Source organism: Chaetodon trifascialis, chromosome 2 (assembly GCF_039877785.1).
Source record: "Chaetodon trifascialis isolate fChaTrf1 chromosome 2, fChaTrf1.hap1, whole genome shotgun sequence".
Classification (NCBI taxonomy): Eukaryota; Metazoa; Chordata; class Actinopteri; order Chaetodontiformes; family Chaetodontidae; genus Chaetodon; species Chaetodon trifascialis.
In genome coordinates this window covers 6,803,314-6,821,138 of record NC_092057.1, presented here as the reverse complement: position 1 = coordinate 6,821,138, position 17,825 = coordinate 6,803,314, and the positions used below count along the sequence as shown (strand labels likewise).

The window sequence follows — 17,825 nt, the reverse complement described above, 5'->3', positions numbered from 1 at the left end:
GGACCCTTGTTAATGATGTCAACAGCGGGGGTCACTTGTTACACACAGGAACCACGCCAACAGCCAGCTGTCAATCACGAGAGCGGCGTGAGAACCCTGCTGTCCACCAGCGCGCCCTCAGTCCCCATCACACCCTGACTGACAGTCCTCTGAACGGCTAGAACGAGCAAAATAAACCATTAAGATACGGAAGCAGACCATGAAATTCACGACCGTAACGCAGCCAGTGAGGTACCAAATACTGCAGACAAAAGCGTGCTCCATGGGTTTTTATTGAGGAATCAAGAGGAAATTAACTGTTAAATTAGCAACAGAGCAAAGACTTACGGAGCAGAAGCTGTAACAAATCTTAAACATCCACAGAAAGAGAAATAAATACTCGCAGTGCATTTGATGGATAAAATTGAGGGGGCTGTAAGAGCGGCGCAGTATCAGGTCTGATAAATGGATCCACCTTCTTACGCTGAATATTCTGCTCGCTGCTGCACTCTTGACTTTCTCAAAGTGTCGACTTGGCATTGCTAGGTCGAGTCCCTGCACCCCGAGGTCCTTGAGGTGCCAAATAAATTAGGGGGAGAGGTAAAAGAGAGTTTAAAAAAAGTCTAACTTAAACATTAGCGTAAGCATTTGCCTTATCACCCCGGGTCTGCGCTGAGAGTAGGGGAGTGTGGCTGCACTGTAAATTAGCTTGGCGCTAAAGGGCCCCTGTCTGATAGACATAGTGCACTGAGCGCTAACACAGATGTCGAGGGCTCATTTACAAAATCCGGGCTGCTGTGTTGAGCCAGTGGCCCAGAGTGAGTCGACAGCGCTTTTCTCACAAATATTGGTTCTGCTGCCCCGGCTCAGCTTGGCTCAGCCCAGCTCCCACTGAGCAGGAACCGGGGAGGGAGGGAGAAAAAGAGGAGGATGACAGTTTTCCCAGCCTCAGCCCAGGGAGTCAGGCTTTTTCGCTGACTGGTGTTGTGAGCGTGGCCAGCTCTTCTGTCAGCACTTTCCTCTCCTTCATCTTCACGCGCACAGCCTCCATTAGCTGGCCGGCAGAGGGGATCTGCAGGGGAGGGGAAGGATAGAGAAAGGGTGTGGGGGTGGCGGGAGAAGGGGTTAGAGAAAATGAGGAAAACATACAAATGCACCACTCTTAAAAAAAAGTCTGATTTTTGACACCTGGCAGCTTTTCAGAGAGCCTGTTTGCTGTTGGGTGAAACAACAGAACCTCAGCCGCGGCCCGAGGACCCGTCAAACTTTTGAAGGACCGTACACATCGAGCGATTTGACAAAGAAATTCACAAAACAGCCACACAGCCGTAGTTTCACACCTAATTCACCTCTTTACTCTTTTTCCTACACTTCCACTCTCAGCCAGTGGTACAGAAACGAGCATTAAAAGGAAGGTTTTCAAGTCCGTCTTAAAGCGGCGCTCATTTAAACAGCTCCTGTTCGTTATTAGAGATACGGGAGAAAACACTCACTCAAAAGGCTTTAGCGCTGGATGATCCACACCTGAGTGAGCAAACTCTGACTGCTGAAGCCTCACATCAGCTTCAGCTCAACAGGGGGAATAATAACTCTTTTAATGTACATTTTAGGGCAGACTTGAAAAACGTGAACCTGTCGTTTACTTACAGGAAACGGTGAGTGCTGCCTTTTGTTTGATGGGGGGCGAAGAGACGCCACGCTTTCCCCGGAGGCTTAAGTTGATCACTCTTCAGCAGACATGCCTCGAGGCATAATTAAACCATCACTAGGGACAGTTACAGCATTGTTGTGTTTTTACTGGACTGAATTAACGCTGGGAAGGTAAAACGATGAGAATCGATGTCCACTTAATCATATAGGATTACAAAGGTTGAGCATGAAGGAACTTCCTCTGTGTTTGGAAACGGTGGAAAACTGGAGATAAAGAGGTGGACAGGCTTCTCCCCTGAGCTCCGGCTAATTTTGTTTTTCCTCTGAATCGACACAAGGATTTTATGGTCATTAGGGCGCCTGATCAAAGGCAGGCATTCATACTGGATCACCCATAAATATTCACTTCAACTTATGTGCAGCCTTTTCTGAGCGAGGGAAACAAATTCACTCCCTGAGCAATTTCCCAAGTCACATGGCATGAGATGAGAAGTGGACTGGCCAAGCTGAAAATAGTGACTTCAATATCATAAAATCTTTCTCTCTATCTCTTAAAAGAGAATGTGAAAACATAAGCTATTGAACCGAGCGCAGAGAAACCGGCTGACACAAGTCTGAAGCGCCGTAACAAACTTTAGCGAATAGCATCTGCGTCGGGGAATACAAGCGATCGCGTTGCTTTGAAGTGATTAACACACACTCACAGCACATACTGGAATAAAGTCTGCAGCTGATATGTTTGAAGGACACGGCAAAGGACTGCCATGTGATTTGAAACCGCCGTCTTATCAATTTCCAATACGTCTGGAGAGCGAGAACCTCAGAAACTCACGAAATCACAGGCAGTCCCCGTGCCCCCTGACACCTCTCTCCTCTTCATTAAAGGTAACAGGAGCAGGGAACACAAGGCCCTGTGTGCCAGGAAGTGTGTGTGTGTGTGTGTGTGTGTGTGTGTGTGTGTGTGTGTGTGTGTGTGTGTGTGCACTTGAGCGTGTGTGCAGTGGGGAGTTAGTTCCAGCAGCACTGGATGCATCAAACACACAGCGCTTTTCCTCAGAGAACCACTACACTGAAGTAACTGCTGAGACATCTCCCTTTGCCTCGTTCCCTCGGGGAGAGTTCACTCTCTGCGTCTCACACACACACATACACACATACACACACACACACACACACACACACACACAGTTTCCTAATCAGCTAATTGCACTTAGAGCCACTAACTATGCAAACAAACCCACTAAAATAGAGACATAGCCACAACGCAAGGCTCTGTGGGACAGCAAAGAGGGAGACTGAATCATTAAACGCACCGATGTGGGAATACGGGCAAACAGGTAAACATGATCTAGATAAACCTAACATGGGTGAAATTTAAGTCAAAAACAGATGTTAAAACTACGAAAGAGCTCCTATCAACAACTATTCTGCGGGTATGCTAAGTCTTTATCACAGACAGAGGAGAGATGACAGGAGATGAGGGCAAGAGAGATGCAAAACAGGTCCAGAGCTGGACGTGAAGGGATGCTGCATGTCGTGTTTGGCGTCTTAAACCACAGGAAGTGCCCATCTCAACTCCTTCATGAGAAATCAAAAGCACAAAAACTGTAACCTACGAGCACGACGGCACCAACATCTTCATTAAAGCTGATGAATGTCACCAAGCGCGGCGAGAGAACTTGAGGTCTCTTGGTTGCGTCACGTTTGATAAAATACCTCTCATTCTCATTCATCTCCCTTCGCTGTGTGACTCACTTCAGCAGATTGTGGCGGAGGGAAACTCAGGCGCTCGCAAACGGGACGAGCAGGACGGTCGTTGGCTTTCATCTAACTGCCGCGTTTGCCGGGGACCGACACCCTGCAGGATGGTTGGAGGTAGGCTGTGATGCAGCTGCTCTGCTGGATCCCCTGGGATGCTTAAGGCACTGTGAGGGAACTGGCACTAATGTTATGCTACAGTTGATTTAGCCGGGCCCCTGTCCCCTTTGGCAGAGCTAGCCAGCACCGGCAACACAGCCGCTGTTTTGCAAGAGACCCTGTCCCCTTTGGCAACACTAAAAAAAAGCTACTGTTGCATTAAGCCGTGCTAACTCGCATCCATTACTATTCAACAGGCCCTGCAGAGGAGACCTTTTGTCTTGGTATGATTTCATGAACATGTTCCAGAGATGAACTGACATGTAAAGCCACTGACACTGACAAGTGTGTGCGTAAGAGCGTGCGTGTCTGTGTGGAGACAAGGACAGGGGCTGCAAGCAAAAGGTGTTTTTATGAGCCAATTAAATGGCATTGCTATTCCACAGCCTGGGGCGCACCTCAAGGCAAGGAGCAGCTCAAAGTTGCAGCACTCCTGTGACCACTGTCTGGCAGTGGCATCACATCTACCAACTTTTTTTTCTTAACAGATCGATCATTCCAGCTCCTTTGTCTTCTCCCTCAGAACGGGTTAGTGCAATTATTTCCAAGGGCCCAATTTGTGAGTGGTTGTAAAGATTGTGTCAGGCTGCTGGATATCTAAATGAGCACGAATGGAGAGGGAGGGGGAATCAGAGAGCCTGAAAGAGATACAAGGGGGTAAATCATCCAAATTTGCAAGTGATGGAGTGTTTTTTTCTCAGCTATTCACGAGTTTACCGCCTTATCAATATAACTGTAACAGCCGGGCACAAATTAGGTAAACGTCGGTGCTTAATTTGACGATAATTTTACACTATAGAAGCAGAATTTGGGTCCTTCAACAGGCCTACCAGTACATCTGTGACAGCACCATGACTTATATACAGTTTGTATATTTATACTACAATAAATAAGGATGTACAGTACTGGCTAACGTCTTAATATCTGTGAAACAGCACGGTTTGAATGTGACGGCTATGACAGGAGCGTTTCCACGGCGGTGAACCTTCTTCTCGCCGTTCCTCTTCGTCCCTGGCTGGTGAGCTGCCTCCAATCTAGGCCAGTGTTCAAGGTGAGGGAGAAGTAGTTACAGCAGTTTTATCACAGAGAGGGAAAAGCAGCTCTTTGATCTTTGATCTTCTCACTTTTGTTTGAAAATCAAATTTATCAAACGGGGGAATAACAACAACAACAGCATGATAAATAGATTAAAAAAAGGCCCGAGCACAAAGGCACCACACGAAAAAGTCTTGCATTTGATTATCCCCGATAATGAATATGTCACATTTGCAAAGAGGGGCTCAGGTAAGAAACCCACTAAAGCACAGACGAGCCTATTCTCTCCCTCTCCTTCGTAATTACCCACCCCTGCAGCGGAGCAGATCCCTCTCTTTTCTCCCCTTTGGGCCACTAGAGACTGATATGAAAGGGAATTGGACACTTGGGGCCACAAATACTGTAATTAAAAATCTCTCCTTTTCTTGATACGTTGTTTGGAAACATCATTTCATTGCACAACATGCATTTGTTAGGGATCTGACCTAAATACACCCTAGATTAAACACAGGGAAGCACCGGGTCTTTGTTTCAGGTTCCTACTCATTAGGTGTGAAAATGAGGTGATTCAGGCACGATCGGTGTATAAATTTAGAAAGGTGATATCCATAAAAAAGAGACGCAACCTTTAGGTAGAATTCAGCAATCAAGAACACACCCGTGATTAACTGCAGGGCTCATTGGCCGAGGTAATGTACCGGGACGCAGTTACAATCAACAAAAGTGGCTGCGCCTGCAGCAGACTGTCACACACACAATAAGAAGGTGCTAAGAATTGTTGCCTCTCAGTGCTGACTTGCCATGAGGGAATTGAACACATCAGCTCATCTATTCAGAGAGCAAATGTCTACTTTCATCATGGAGTCTCTTTCCGTGTTGGCTCAAAAAGGGAGCGTCCACGGTGCTCGAAAAGACGACCCTTGGGCACAATCAGACTGGCAGTGGTCTTAAAGCTTCACGATAGCATCATGACTCAAGAACAATAAGATTATTCACCTGGCCTGTTTGAGCCAATCTCCTGAAACGTGCTGTTTGCTGTCAGTAATCACCCCCACAGTTCGACGGTTGAGGACCGCCAAGCTGTGTCTGCTGCTTCTGAGCAAACAGGAAAAGTCACAGCGCTCTCTGGTAATAACAACGACTCTAACGCCAGTCTCCTCCTGGGGGACGCCCCCGCCCCGTCCCCACCGCTGTTCCAGTGACATATTTACAGTACAAAGGCTCGGCTCGAGTCCCCTCCACACGCATACAAACACACTAACAGAGACGAAAAAAGAGTGGCTGATTTAATTAGCGCAATCATTAAATGAGGCTTAATTAGAGTCACTTTCCTTGGGAGAGAAGTGTGGTTCTCAGAGCGGTTCCTTGTCATTACGGAGGCATAATGAGCCACACAACAATACGCTACCCCTCGCCCTCACAGCGCTGACAACAATGGAAAACTTTCTCAGCACATTAGCACAGCCAGGCGTCGAGCCTTTGATATGTTTAATACTGAGGGTTAATGATGTAATGCCCTGTGGAAGTGCCAATATGGTGAGTAACTTTGACAAGAAATGGCATGAATAAAGTCTGTTCTTGAACTTCAGATAAATGAAGCCATTTCCCGCCGTAGCGATGAGCTACGGGGGACCCCTCCCCAAAGTTCGATAAGGGTTTGAAATTACAGGAATGATTTCAGCTCTGTGGTCCATCCATAAACGCCTCTGATGTTTTATAACGAGTCCAGTCCGGATTGGTCCGGCCTGTCTCTACTACTGTCTTAATGTAATGTTCACCTGCTTGTTATAGTTTGGAGGCTGATAAGAAGTGATGCCCGTACGCCTCCCCCGGGCGTGATTGTGAGGTAAATATTAGCAGGCCCTCTGCGGCAACCCATACCAGTAAACCAAACCGCTGTCCTCTCATAAAGAAATCAACAGAGTCAATGACTTTTTAAATGTTATTATGCTGTCATGAGGCTTGAGATGGGTATGTGCGTGCACAAAATGAGTGTGAAAAATGATCTGGAGGGAACATGTGTGTTTGCATGCATGTGCGCACGCTTGCATGCACATTGCTCCTCCTGTTCATTATTGGCCAGCAGCAGAAGCCAGTCATTTCCCTGTCTTCATAAAGACTTGGCCCATTAAATTCTACCTCCAGTCAATAATTAGGACTCCACAAATAAACCAAAGGCAATTAAATCAATGCTTCCCCGGGCCGGTGCCTGGACCCCACGGCCCACATGGACACTCCATCTTCTCTGCTGGCCTTATTCATGGTGGGTTGCAGTGGAGCCATACAGCACACCCCCTGGCCTGCTCATGATTATTAGATAGCACCGTCCCTTGATCCTGGCTACGGAGCGCTGCTTATGGTGGCTCTCCACTGAGAGGCATAGGGTTTGATTTCATTAACTCACCAGTGGAGGTGAGAGACGAGGAAATGAATGCAATGTTTCATTTGGTTTTGAGTGGACGTGCGGGGCGGCGGGGAGGGGGCTTCAGATATGTATGCCACTGCTTTGGCATGGAGGGAGCAGCAACTCGGCGCGTTCACAGTCACGCTATCTCAACTCCTGCAACACAGTTTGCTAGTGTTTCGTGGGCCTCTCTCTTTCTTGTTATGTTGACATGTGGTGGCACATGACAGTGATGGCGAACAATGGCCCTCACACAGAGACACACACACACACACACACACACACACTCAGAGTGAGTGATGGGTTTGCTATTGACAGGGCCACTGAGATAATAAAGTGCTGTCCCTCTGGCAGCTCCATTAGGCACTGACAGTGACAAGATGAGGCTGTCGTGAGAGTGCGCATGCACACACGCATATGTACACATACCTAGACATACACACACACACACACACACACACACACACACACACACAGACACATCCTCATCCTCTGTCAGTGACAGCCAGCCTGTTAAGGACATGGATCTCGCTCTCATCTTTCCTTTCACTGGGTCTATTTCTGTCTCTGTGTCTTTTTAATCCAAAGAAGTGTGTGTGTGTGTGAGTGCAGCTCGGGGGTAAGATCATATCACTATTAGGGGAGTGTGTTATTAGTGTCACAGGCAGGATGACAGGCCAGGCCACTCCACTTCACAGATGTTCTGCTTGGCGAGCCTTTCATAAGCTATGACAGCGAGCGGAAAGGCAGCGAGGGTACAGTGTGAGAGTTCTTCAAGTGTGTTCCCTCACTAAGAAAACGCTCGCTTCTCAGCACCAGCAGACACATGCAGCACAGGCGCAGCGTCGCAGCAGCTTTAGAAACGTCAGATGAGGAGATCTGTGCAGCAGACAGACGCTCAAAGTGTCTTCACGGACCCTTCCCCTGGTCTTCTTAGCAAGCGTGATTCACAAAAAAAAGACAGAAATACGAGAGACGCAAGCGGAGGTAGAGTCTGGTGTCCCCCCGATCCGATGGCAGGCTTTTAAAAATCAGACAAGAGGAAACCGCGAGATAGAGAGAAAAGGAAAAAATGAGAAATAAATAAATAAACAAAAAAGCAGACCAAGATGGACTTGAAAGGGGATAGAAAAAGTCTGCTGCAGTGAGGGGGGATGACTGCGGCGGTCCCAGCGGTCCCCAGCGGGACCTAGGGGCAAGTCTCAGCCTTGTCATACTCCGCTCTTCTCCTCCTCCACTCCACACACCAGCTCCAGCCACCCCTCCTTCCACCACCCCTGTTCTGCCCACGGAAAACGTCGATAGCAGGCTGCCGGTGCCGAGGTCTCTGGTGGACACTAGCTCATTCTCCTGGCATCGACAGGCCCGCCAAATCAATATTTAGTTCCCCACTAACAAGCTGCCTCGGGGTCTGAGCCAGAGAGAGAGAGAGAGAGAGAGAGAGAGAGAGAGAGAGAGAGAGAGAGAGAGAGAGAGAGAGAGAGAGAGAGAGAGAGGAATGCAGGACAGTGGAGGATGGCAGAGAGAGACAGAGAACAGGGACTGAGAGCTGTCCAGCTAGAAGGGAAAAACATGGATTCAGTAGAGTGCTGTGTGTGTGTGTGTGTGTGTGTGTGTGTGTGTGTGTGTGTGTGTGTGTGTGTGTGTGTGTGTGCGTGTGTGTGTGTGTGTGTGTGTGTGTGTGTTAGTGTGGGAGGGGGAGAGGAAGGTGGAAAGGTCAGAAGAAGATCTGGGGAACAAGAGAACAGTGTCTGGTGTGTGTCGTGGTGCGGAGGCGACGCATGAGTGCCTGCGGCAGCCGCTGACAAGAACACAGACGAGAGACACACACACACACACACACACACACACACACACACACACACACACACACACACACACACACACACACACACACACACACACACACACACACACACACACACACACACACACTCGACACTCTCAATCATACACATATCACAGCGAGCAGACGTTGACAGCTCTCGAGTAAAGCTCCAGCAGAGCACTCACAGATGAGTGGCTGTGCACACAAAGACTCACACAGCGAGGAAGTGGTTGCTTTTCTTTGTTTTATCTTTTTGCATCACAGTTTTTTTTTTCAGAGCCTGGAGCAGGACACATTGGGATGGGAACTAAAATTCATCCTCCATTTAATGTATTTGGGTGAAACTGGCGGCCAATTATTTCTACAGCAAAGACTGACAAAGCAGCGGATCTGCAATGTTACGGCTAAAATATCTGATTCATAGACAAAAACCGTGATGGAAGTTTGGAAAATCAAGGCTCAACTTTTAAATATTTGTGGTTTGACGGAGGAACACACTCATTCAGTCCATAAATGGAAATGAAACTTAATTAAAATGAAAATAAATTATTCTTAAACTAACTCACCAAACAAAAAAAAAAATCCAAAAAACATCATTTTTATGTTATTGTGGTGTATAAACTACTCTCTCAAATCATCAGTGCATAATAAAGACAAGTGCTGTCAGTTTTCTCTGAGCCACTCAGTGCGCGACAGATAAAATGGTGATGGATTGATAACCAATTATCCTTTTAACTTCCATAAAACAACAAAGATCAAAGTCCCAGTGGGCTTTATTTCTGCACATCATCTACTATCTATTCATCTATTACTACTGGCTGCACACGAGCTCTCCTCCCTGTGTATATGTGCAGGAATGAGTAACTTGTGAGATCATTACTGCAGATGGGGGAGCCTGACCTTCTGCTGAAGGATATGGTTGAGGTGGTCCAGCCACTCCTGGTCTCTTAGACTCTCCGAAAGGCCATCTGTCCCCTGCAAACACAACAGCAAACACATGAGAGGACGGAGACTGAAAGACACACACGGTGACAGAAGTCGTGCTGACGTTCAGAGCAGACACCTTCAATAAACCTTCAGAATCTCGGCGTTTTGTACGTGGATAAAATCTGTTACACTTCGGGTGAATCCGGCTGGAGGTGTGCTTGTTTCCAGAGAAATCCGGCTGCTGTAGCTTAACATTGGCCTCTATGAGTCTCCTGCTTGAGGGCAGAATTGTAGCATCGCACAACCAGGACCTTGACGAAGCTCTCTGGAGACTCAGTGGCAAGTTATGCCAGCATAGGTTTGCATGCTACTCATGTATAAAGACCTAACAGAGTGGCAGCCTTGTTACTACTAATGATGATGGGAGAAGAGCAACTGCACGGCCATGCACACCTCAGCACTAATGCGCTACCTCTCTCCTTCGAGCCCCAGGTGTTCCAAATGATGTGACAAGCCTTGTACTGCCTCACAGGGACACGGGGAGGGCAGGAGGGGGGGCGGGGGGGCGTGCGTGGCTGAATCTCAAAGCGCAGACAGGTGGGTTTAACGGGCACAGCCTTGTGAAGTCTGGAGGTGGTGAGGGGTGAACTTTAAGTGAACTTTGACAGAGTCTGCTTCAGGTGTTCACTGCAGCAGATCGCCCAACACAAATGTTGGCTTTAATCCAACTAGGAAAAGACTCACCTGAGCCATTACTGTGCATGTCAATGATTAGACATATTAATCATTGCACACATGTTGCATAAATTCCCAAATATCATGAAATTTCAGTACTGTGAAAGAAAAGAGAAAATCCACCTTCATGCAGTTCTTCACTAGGTTATTTATGTTTGATGCACGAGGATCTTCTTTTCAATCATGCAGCCACAGCAGTAAAGGCTTTTCACTTTGGTACTTTAATAAAGCAGCGTTTTTTGGGAAACACATATTCTCTTTCCTCCGGACGAAATTCAGAAAGACACTCTGTGAGCGGGCTGGGGGGTTTAAGGGCCCACTCCCCAGGTCTGGAGGGTAGACGTTTGGATTAAGCACGCTGCTTCCTGGTACCCTCTCTGTGTGATAGCAGGTGTCTAGGCTAATTTTAGGGGTGGGGTGTGATGTGTGGTTATGTTGTCGAGAGAGAAAAGAGAGTTAGAGATGGGGGTACACTCTGACGCGGTGTGTAAGAGTGTATGTGTGTAAGAGTGAGCGTGCTTGTCCACTCCTTGGTAGATATATAACAACACACTGCCCCTCCATCAAACATTAGGCGCAAAACAAACTGGCCTGGCAATTATAGCCTTATTACCTCTGGATCATTAAATCCACAACAAGTTGCCCAGGGAGCCTGGAGCTGCTCGGCTCTCTCTGGTCCTCTGCTGCACACTATGGAACGGACAGAGGCGAATAATAGTGTGCACTATGATACATTCGTGTAAGCATGTGTTGGGTCGTTATGTTTGAGCAAACTTATACACCTTCTTTGCATCTTTGCACATACAGGTCATTGATTTTGTGAGTGTTTGTGTGGAAGGAAGCAGCTGCATGACTTTTAAAGGCTCTCAAAATTAATTTAAGAATATGAACCAATTGCTGAAACAAGTATTTTCTCACTGCTGTTCTGTCTGGAACGACAGATCAAGCTGTTTAAATGGCCTCGTCACACAGCATTTCTACTCAGTAAGACAACTCCAGCTAAAACTCTGTTTTTTTTTCACTGGGACAAATCAACAAACCATGACTAATGCTCTGGAGGAAAGAAAATATGTAGCTTTGGAAAAAGAAGGTCATTACAAGAAGGCCATCTGTTCCCAAAACTCTCCTAAAATACAACCACAACCAGAAATTATTCAATAAAATGTTTGATTCGCCTGAAATTCAAAAATGCATCGATTTCAAAACCAAGTAGTGGTGCCCTACAATCTTAAAAACTTCAGAAAAAACACTGTTGACAAGAGAAATCTGCCAAACTAAAGAAAAGTAGCTATGCTGGCAATGGAGTACTCTCATTTAAAAGTAAAACTGAGAAGTAAAAGCGATCCCACTGCGCCCTGAGCTCTCATTCAGCACACTGGTATCACACAACCAAGTGAATAAATGAATACACTTGTTATGTGCTGGACTTGCTGAAGACTGCTGGGACATCCTGATAACCCCATGTCATGCCCTCGAGTCCAAAGAAAAGCATACGATCTACAAAGGTCTTTCAAAAGCTCTGTACATCTTCAGAGTGAGGGGAGGGAAGAACTTTGTCTCTGGAACGGAAATGGTTTTAATTTTCAACGTTGTGGCGACTGCGTGTCACAAACCGGCCTCATGTCCAGCTAAAGCAGATTTAAGTTCAGGCTTGTTCCTCCATCACACGAGCTAAACACAAAGACAGATGCAGGTGCAGAAACAAACCTCTCTCTCTCTCCCCTTCCACCATCCAACATTACACTCGGCAACACGTAATCACACTTAAACTGTTAACCTCACCCCGTGACACAACATTTACAATCCTCTGGTAGCGCTGCGATCTATGAATGCTCAATTAACAAAACAGGGAAAACACACCCACCATGTTAAGGCACCATACAGCCTGTCATTAGCACCCATTAATACGACGGAGAAAACAAAGCGATGAGGAGAAAAGAGTGATTTTACCCACGGAAGGTTCAGCTCTGATGAGGGGGACTTTTCGTCAAGTGAGAAAGTGTTCCCTGTCATCTCCTGGGTGGAGCCGGGCTGCAGAGGGCTAAAATTGGTTTCAAGTGTGAGTAAGTGCCTGGTACGCCCTCTCTCATCTTGTGATAGATGGGAGGAAGTCCCCAGGGATGGGAGGCTGATTGTAACATGGGGCTGCTAATTGATGACACGGCTGGGTATGATCTATGGCAGAGGCAGGACCCACCAAGTTGGAAGAGAGTGAAACTCGAGACTTTTGCACGTGGGAAACAGTCAATAGCAAAGATTTTCAGTTCAATGACTGCTTTGGGTTGAAAGGAAAGAGTTGTACTTACTCAACTTGCGCCATATTAAATCTTATCTCACTCGACAGGTGCTGCAGGTGCTGGCAGGTTTTTGATCTTGGCGAGAGCAAGAACACCGGCTTCAGACATGAAGCCACATCCTTCTCTATTGCACCGCAACTTCCCAACTTCTAAGTGACATGCCTCAGTGTGTGGTACACCTTCACTTGGTCTCCAAACCTGCTACCCATCTCCCGTCAATAAGAGACAGACAGGCAGAAGCAGAGACTTCCAGCACGACCACATGGCGTCAGATACAGGTGAAATGAGCTAAGAACAGACAACTTCAGCTTCTCCATGTTTCCTCCTCTCTGCACCGCGTGCAGCATCTGTTCCCACAGGACAGGCCAGTGTTATGGCAGCTGCTTGCACTTCGTTTAGTCTCAATTGACAAAGAAGACGCTCAAAGCTACAAGCTGATATTGATGATATAATGTCTTTCCTAGTCCTCTGGTGCAATCACTAAGCAAAACCCCCTGAAAACTTTTAGGATGTTTCGAAATTTTGCAGTACAGAAAATCTATTATAGGTATGCTGAGTCTTCTGGGCATAATCTTTACTTGATATAGATCCTCAAGTTAGCATTTCTATGAAATGTTGACCCACTGTCCCTTGGCCTTACCTGGTCAGTCTCCATTATATCTGCAAGATCATTCTCTGACATATTGAGGATGGAGGCAGCGATGGACTTGGCTTTGATCATGGACTTGGCTGAGAGGCCGCCCTTTGCTGCCACAGCGCTGGCCTGCCTCAACCTCCTCCTCTTCATCAACTGCTGTTTGACCTCTTGAACGTCTAAAAGTATTTCACTGGCCAGGGCCTGAAGGGGGAGGACAAGAAGGAATAAAAAAAGAAGAGGATGATGAAATGGATATAGAAAAACAAGAGGGATAGCTCTGCCTGGCAGATGAATAAATGAAATTGATCAAGCATGCGCCAGAGAGGCCTAGTACATTATGGAGGAATATTGAGTTTGACACACTCAGATTCTCTTCGGTTTCGCCTCAAGCTCCCTTGTAGGAATGTGGACCTGAGGGTTTGTTGCCCTGTCGATTGAAAGCTGAGGGAACACAGCTTTGATACCAAACGCACCCCAAGTTTTGCTAAAATCTCCACAGACAGAGAATCATGCATCAGAGAGAGAAAGACAGAGAGCTACTGAAAATACAGCCATTCATTTATTTATTTGCTTTCTGAATGTCTCACAGTACAACAGGGCAGCATAACACTGTTAATAATTAAGCTATGAGGGGCTGTTTTAAATGGCGCCCAAGTGAATGGCAAGCGAGACGAGGAAAGCCTGGGATGGCACAGTTGTCGGGCACTAAATGGGAGTTTGCTCTAAATACAGAGAGACAATTAAATGTTAAAACTGCCACTGTACACGAGAAAGTCAATAAAGTAAACTCCCCTTTGCTTCATTTTGAGCTTATTGATCGAGGCAATAATCTTCTGTATCATTCCCTTGTAAGCCTGCTGAAAAGCTGACCTTGGAATAGATGGTCAGATGAGGTAGAGCTGGAGACAGGAGAACTCACAGCACACAGAAAACAAAAAGCAAACAAACAAAAAAAGTACAACTTGCTCTCGGACAGCACACAATATAACCAAAGCAAGTGAGAAACACAGTGTGTGCACACACACACAGGCATAAGTACACATATAAGAAAACACTCAAGTGCATTACAGTAACAAGGGTAATCACACATGAACAATGTTGAGTAGCGGCAAACATCCACTCCTCTCTCTTAATTTCACACGGGTGGATCAGGTGCAGCTTACAGAGCCGGTGCTGGCTGTCACCGGAGAGCGCTGAGCGAGCGGGTGGAGGCTCTGCAGCTGGAGTGCGCATGCTGCTCTTTGTCCATTAGCAACATTAAATGACAAAATAAACAAATAGAAGACAAGAGACATCCAGAAAGTCATGCAAAAAAAGCAAAGGAGCACATTATACAAAGCCCATAGAGATAAAAAAAAAAAATATATAGAAAACGGGAAAACAGTAGTTTACATAAATCGACTCATGTAGCGAACGCTGGATTTTCAACTCCCCATAACAAGTCTAATGTATAAACATTATAAAACAAGAAAAGTGTGAATCATCTGTGAAGATCCTCAGTCATCCAACTCAGTGAGTCCAGGTGCTTTTGACTGGCTCCTTCCAGATATCTGATCTCTGAAATTTCATAGTTGGCCGACGACGTCCAGGCGTAAAATAAACAGAACAGCACTGACTAAAAAGGACGAGACGACATCATAACCATCGTCCACTTCCTCATAGACGGAGACATCTTTAGCTCCTTTTGGTGATCTGAGGGCTGTGTTTACCCTGAAGGAACACACAGCTCATTAACAAACAGCCTGTTCTTTTATTTACAGCCTAATAGATATTCACTGTCACCAGTCAAGGGTTACATTCAATTGACCTAAACCCTGCATGTGGAATAATCCAGGAAGAAATTAGGGGGGATTTATCACTCATTTTCAGCCCTGGGAGAGACAAAGGGTGGGAGGGGGATATTGCAAGCATTCACAAACACACAAACACATATGCATGCACACACGCAAGATATTCCAGAACATACATCTTCTGTGTATGTACATGTGTCTGTGTCTGTGTGAGTTTGTTGAAGCTCTTAGCCTGGCTAGTACCACAATCACTATTGCCAGAGGGGCAATTTAGGCAGGGCGAGGATTAGGGCATGGAGATGGGGATCAAATGAGCAGCAAAAAGACATCCTCTTTAATAACCAGCTACCTCTGAACCTCTTCACACACGAGGACACAAAGGGCCATTCAAAAGCATGAAGAGCAGAGCGGGAGGGGGAAAAAAAGCTTTAATTTTGCAAGATTATGCAGCCACTGATGTAAAACAATTGGTGTTTGCTGTTGTTTACGCACCGTAAAAACATGAGGAAGATGTTTAGTGATGTAACCGCCTTTCAGAGAGCAGGTATACCAAAGGTGTATACTGTAAGGTAATCCCAGGTAAATGTGTTGTCAGGTAATTTCAAGTAATCACAAAAATACTCACACAGTACAATTGAGAAAAAAAAAGAAAATACTATCCAAATTCGACATAATCTTGTGCTTTTCTGCAGGGATGACAAGCCAAAATATTCTTTACAAGACGACTGCCTTCAGAGTGTGTGTCTGCATCTGTATGTGTGTTGCAGAGTAGTCACTACATGCAGGGCCACTGTTTAGCAGTTCAACAGCAGTGCTTACAGCCTGGGGCGTGTGCAGGGGCCAAAAGGGTTTGCTGGCACACAATAAAGAAAAATCTCCACACACACGCACGCACACACGCATGCACGCACGCACACACACACACACACACACACACACACACACACACACACACACACACACACACACACACACACACACACACACACACACACAGGCACTAAAAACAAAAAACAAGCTCATAAAGACACACACAGACACATCTATACACACACACACACACATGTGCAGCCCTCCGGTCCTGATCAATACATGACAAGAGTAAATCTCCTCCGGACGTCAGGCAGTCCAATCAAAGGGCTCGGTGTTCTTATAGGGAATCACAGGAGCCAGGGGGAGACAAACAATGATGTGAATCCTCAACAACAACACAATGGCCCCACCAGCCTAGGGTTATGGGAATGGAGGAGAGAAGTTATACGAGCGTGAACTGTATTTCTATGAATGTCTACACACGTGTGCCTTCACATGTAATGCAGCTTAGACTCTTAGGGTACATGTGGACTGCATGCATGTGCGTCTTCTTCGCCATAAAAATATGAAGCTGTGAAAAAAAGGAAGGCTGAAGGTTTAGTGGTGTGAAAGAAATAAGAGGTTAGAAAATGAGGCAGAAGATAAAACATTTCCACCTCTGATTCTGAGCCATATTAGGATAAGGCTGCTAGTATTCCTAACTTGTGAGGACAAAGACAATGGAAAATTGCCACTGAACTGTTTCCATAATGTGCCATTTGATTTATGTGTGTGCAAATACACTGCCACCGCTATCTATCTCTGCCAAGCCCTTTCCTGCTTTGATAGGCAGGTGTCAGCTAAACAGAGTTGATGGACGGCCTTTATCAGTCTTTGCCAGACACACACGTCGACTGACACAGACACACAAACACACCTCAAGGTGATGGATTAGGCCAAAACAAAGACAATAGGGCCCAGTCCCGTTGGGCGCGCAGTATTCTCACAGTGGTGGCAAGTGTCTCGCTACACATTTGAAGAAGGTGCAAATGCATAATGGCACATTAATGGTTGTAGATCCTTCCATCCATCATCTGACTTTCACAGGGGACACAGTGGTGGTGGCTGCAGGCTTAACAAGATAGCGCTGACGTCCTTCCCCCTAACCACATCCCCAGGCCACTCCTGGGGGATCCAGAGGTTTGCCCTCACCAGGTGGGATGTGTAATCCCTCCAGTGAGTTCTGCGTCTGAGTTTCCTCCCAGGTGGACATTCCCAGAATATGTCTACAGGGAGGCATCGAGGTGATGTCCTGGTGAGATCCCCGAACTATCTAAGCCGGTTCCTTTCAATTCATGGTTCCTGGACTCCTTCAGAATATCATTCGGTTTATCAACTGAGCAGCTGTTATTCTTTTGATCACTACCAAGACCTTATGTTAATTGAGAGGGTAATTAAAAGCTTCGCCTTGAGGTTAAGTTTCCTGAAAAGCCCAAAATTCTGGTGCCCTGTTTGCAAAATTGGCAACACCACACCAGTTGACTTCACCCTCCATCTTGGATGGCTGCAGCTGAAGAGGCAAAAGAAGCTATCCACAAATCACAGGGGTTTTGATGCTGAAGTATGCTTGGGCAACATGCTGAACCCTCATTGCTCCTGATGGTTAGATGCAATCATGAGGTCTTCAAACCACTCACTCTCTCCTCTCCACTTGTCAGTGTTGTTGTACTGTTATTGCACTCACCCCAAGTTCCTGAAGATGTCCCACAAGACATCCTAGGGGACATGGTGATAAGCCTTCTAAGAGCATAAATGTTACTGAGGTCCATGTGAC

The 17,825-nt window shown here is 46.4% G+C and overlaps 1 protein-coding gene across 1 annotated transcript in view; it reads right to left on the bottom strand.

Moving 5' to 3' along the window:
• Positions 1 to 253: 253 nt before the first annotated feature.
• Positions 254 to 17,825, bottom strand: part of cntln (centlein, centrosomal protein) — an 80,556-nt gene continuing 62,984 nt past the window's right edge. The window contains exons 24-26 of the mRNA XM_070983598.1: positions 13,413 to 13,610; positions 9,714 to 9,788; positions 254 to 1,051 (exon numbers count right to left, since the gene is read on the bottom strand). Coding sequence (XP_070839699.1) covers positions 941 to 1,051; positions 9,714 to 9,788; positions 13,413 to 13,610 — 384 coding nt within the window. The 3' untranslated portion in view covers positions 254 to 940. The remainder of the gene's footprint in view (positions 1,052 to 9,713; positions 9,789 to 13,412; positions 13,611 to 17,825) is intronic.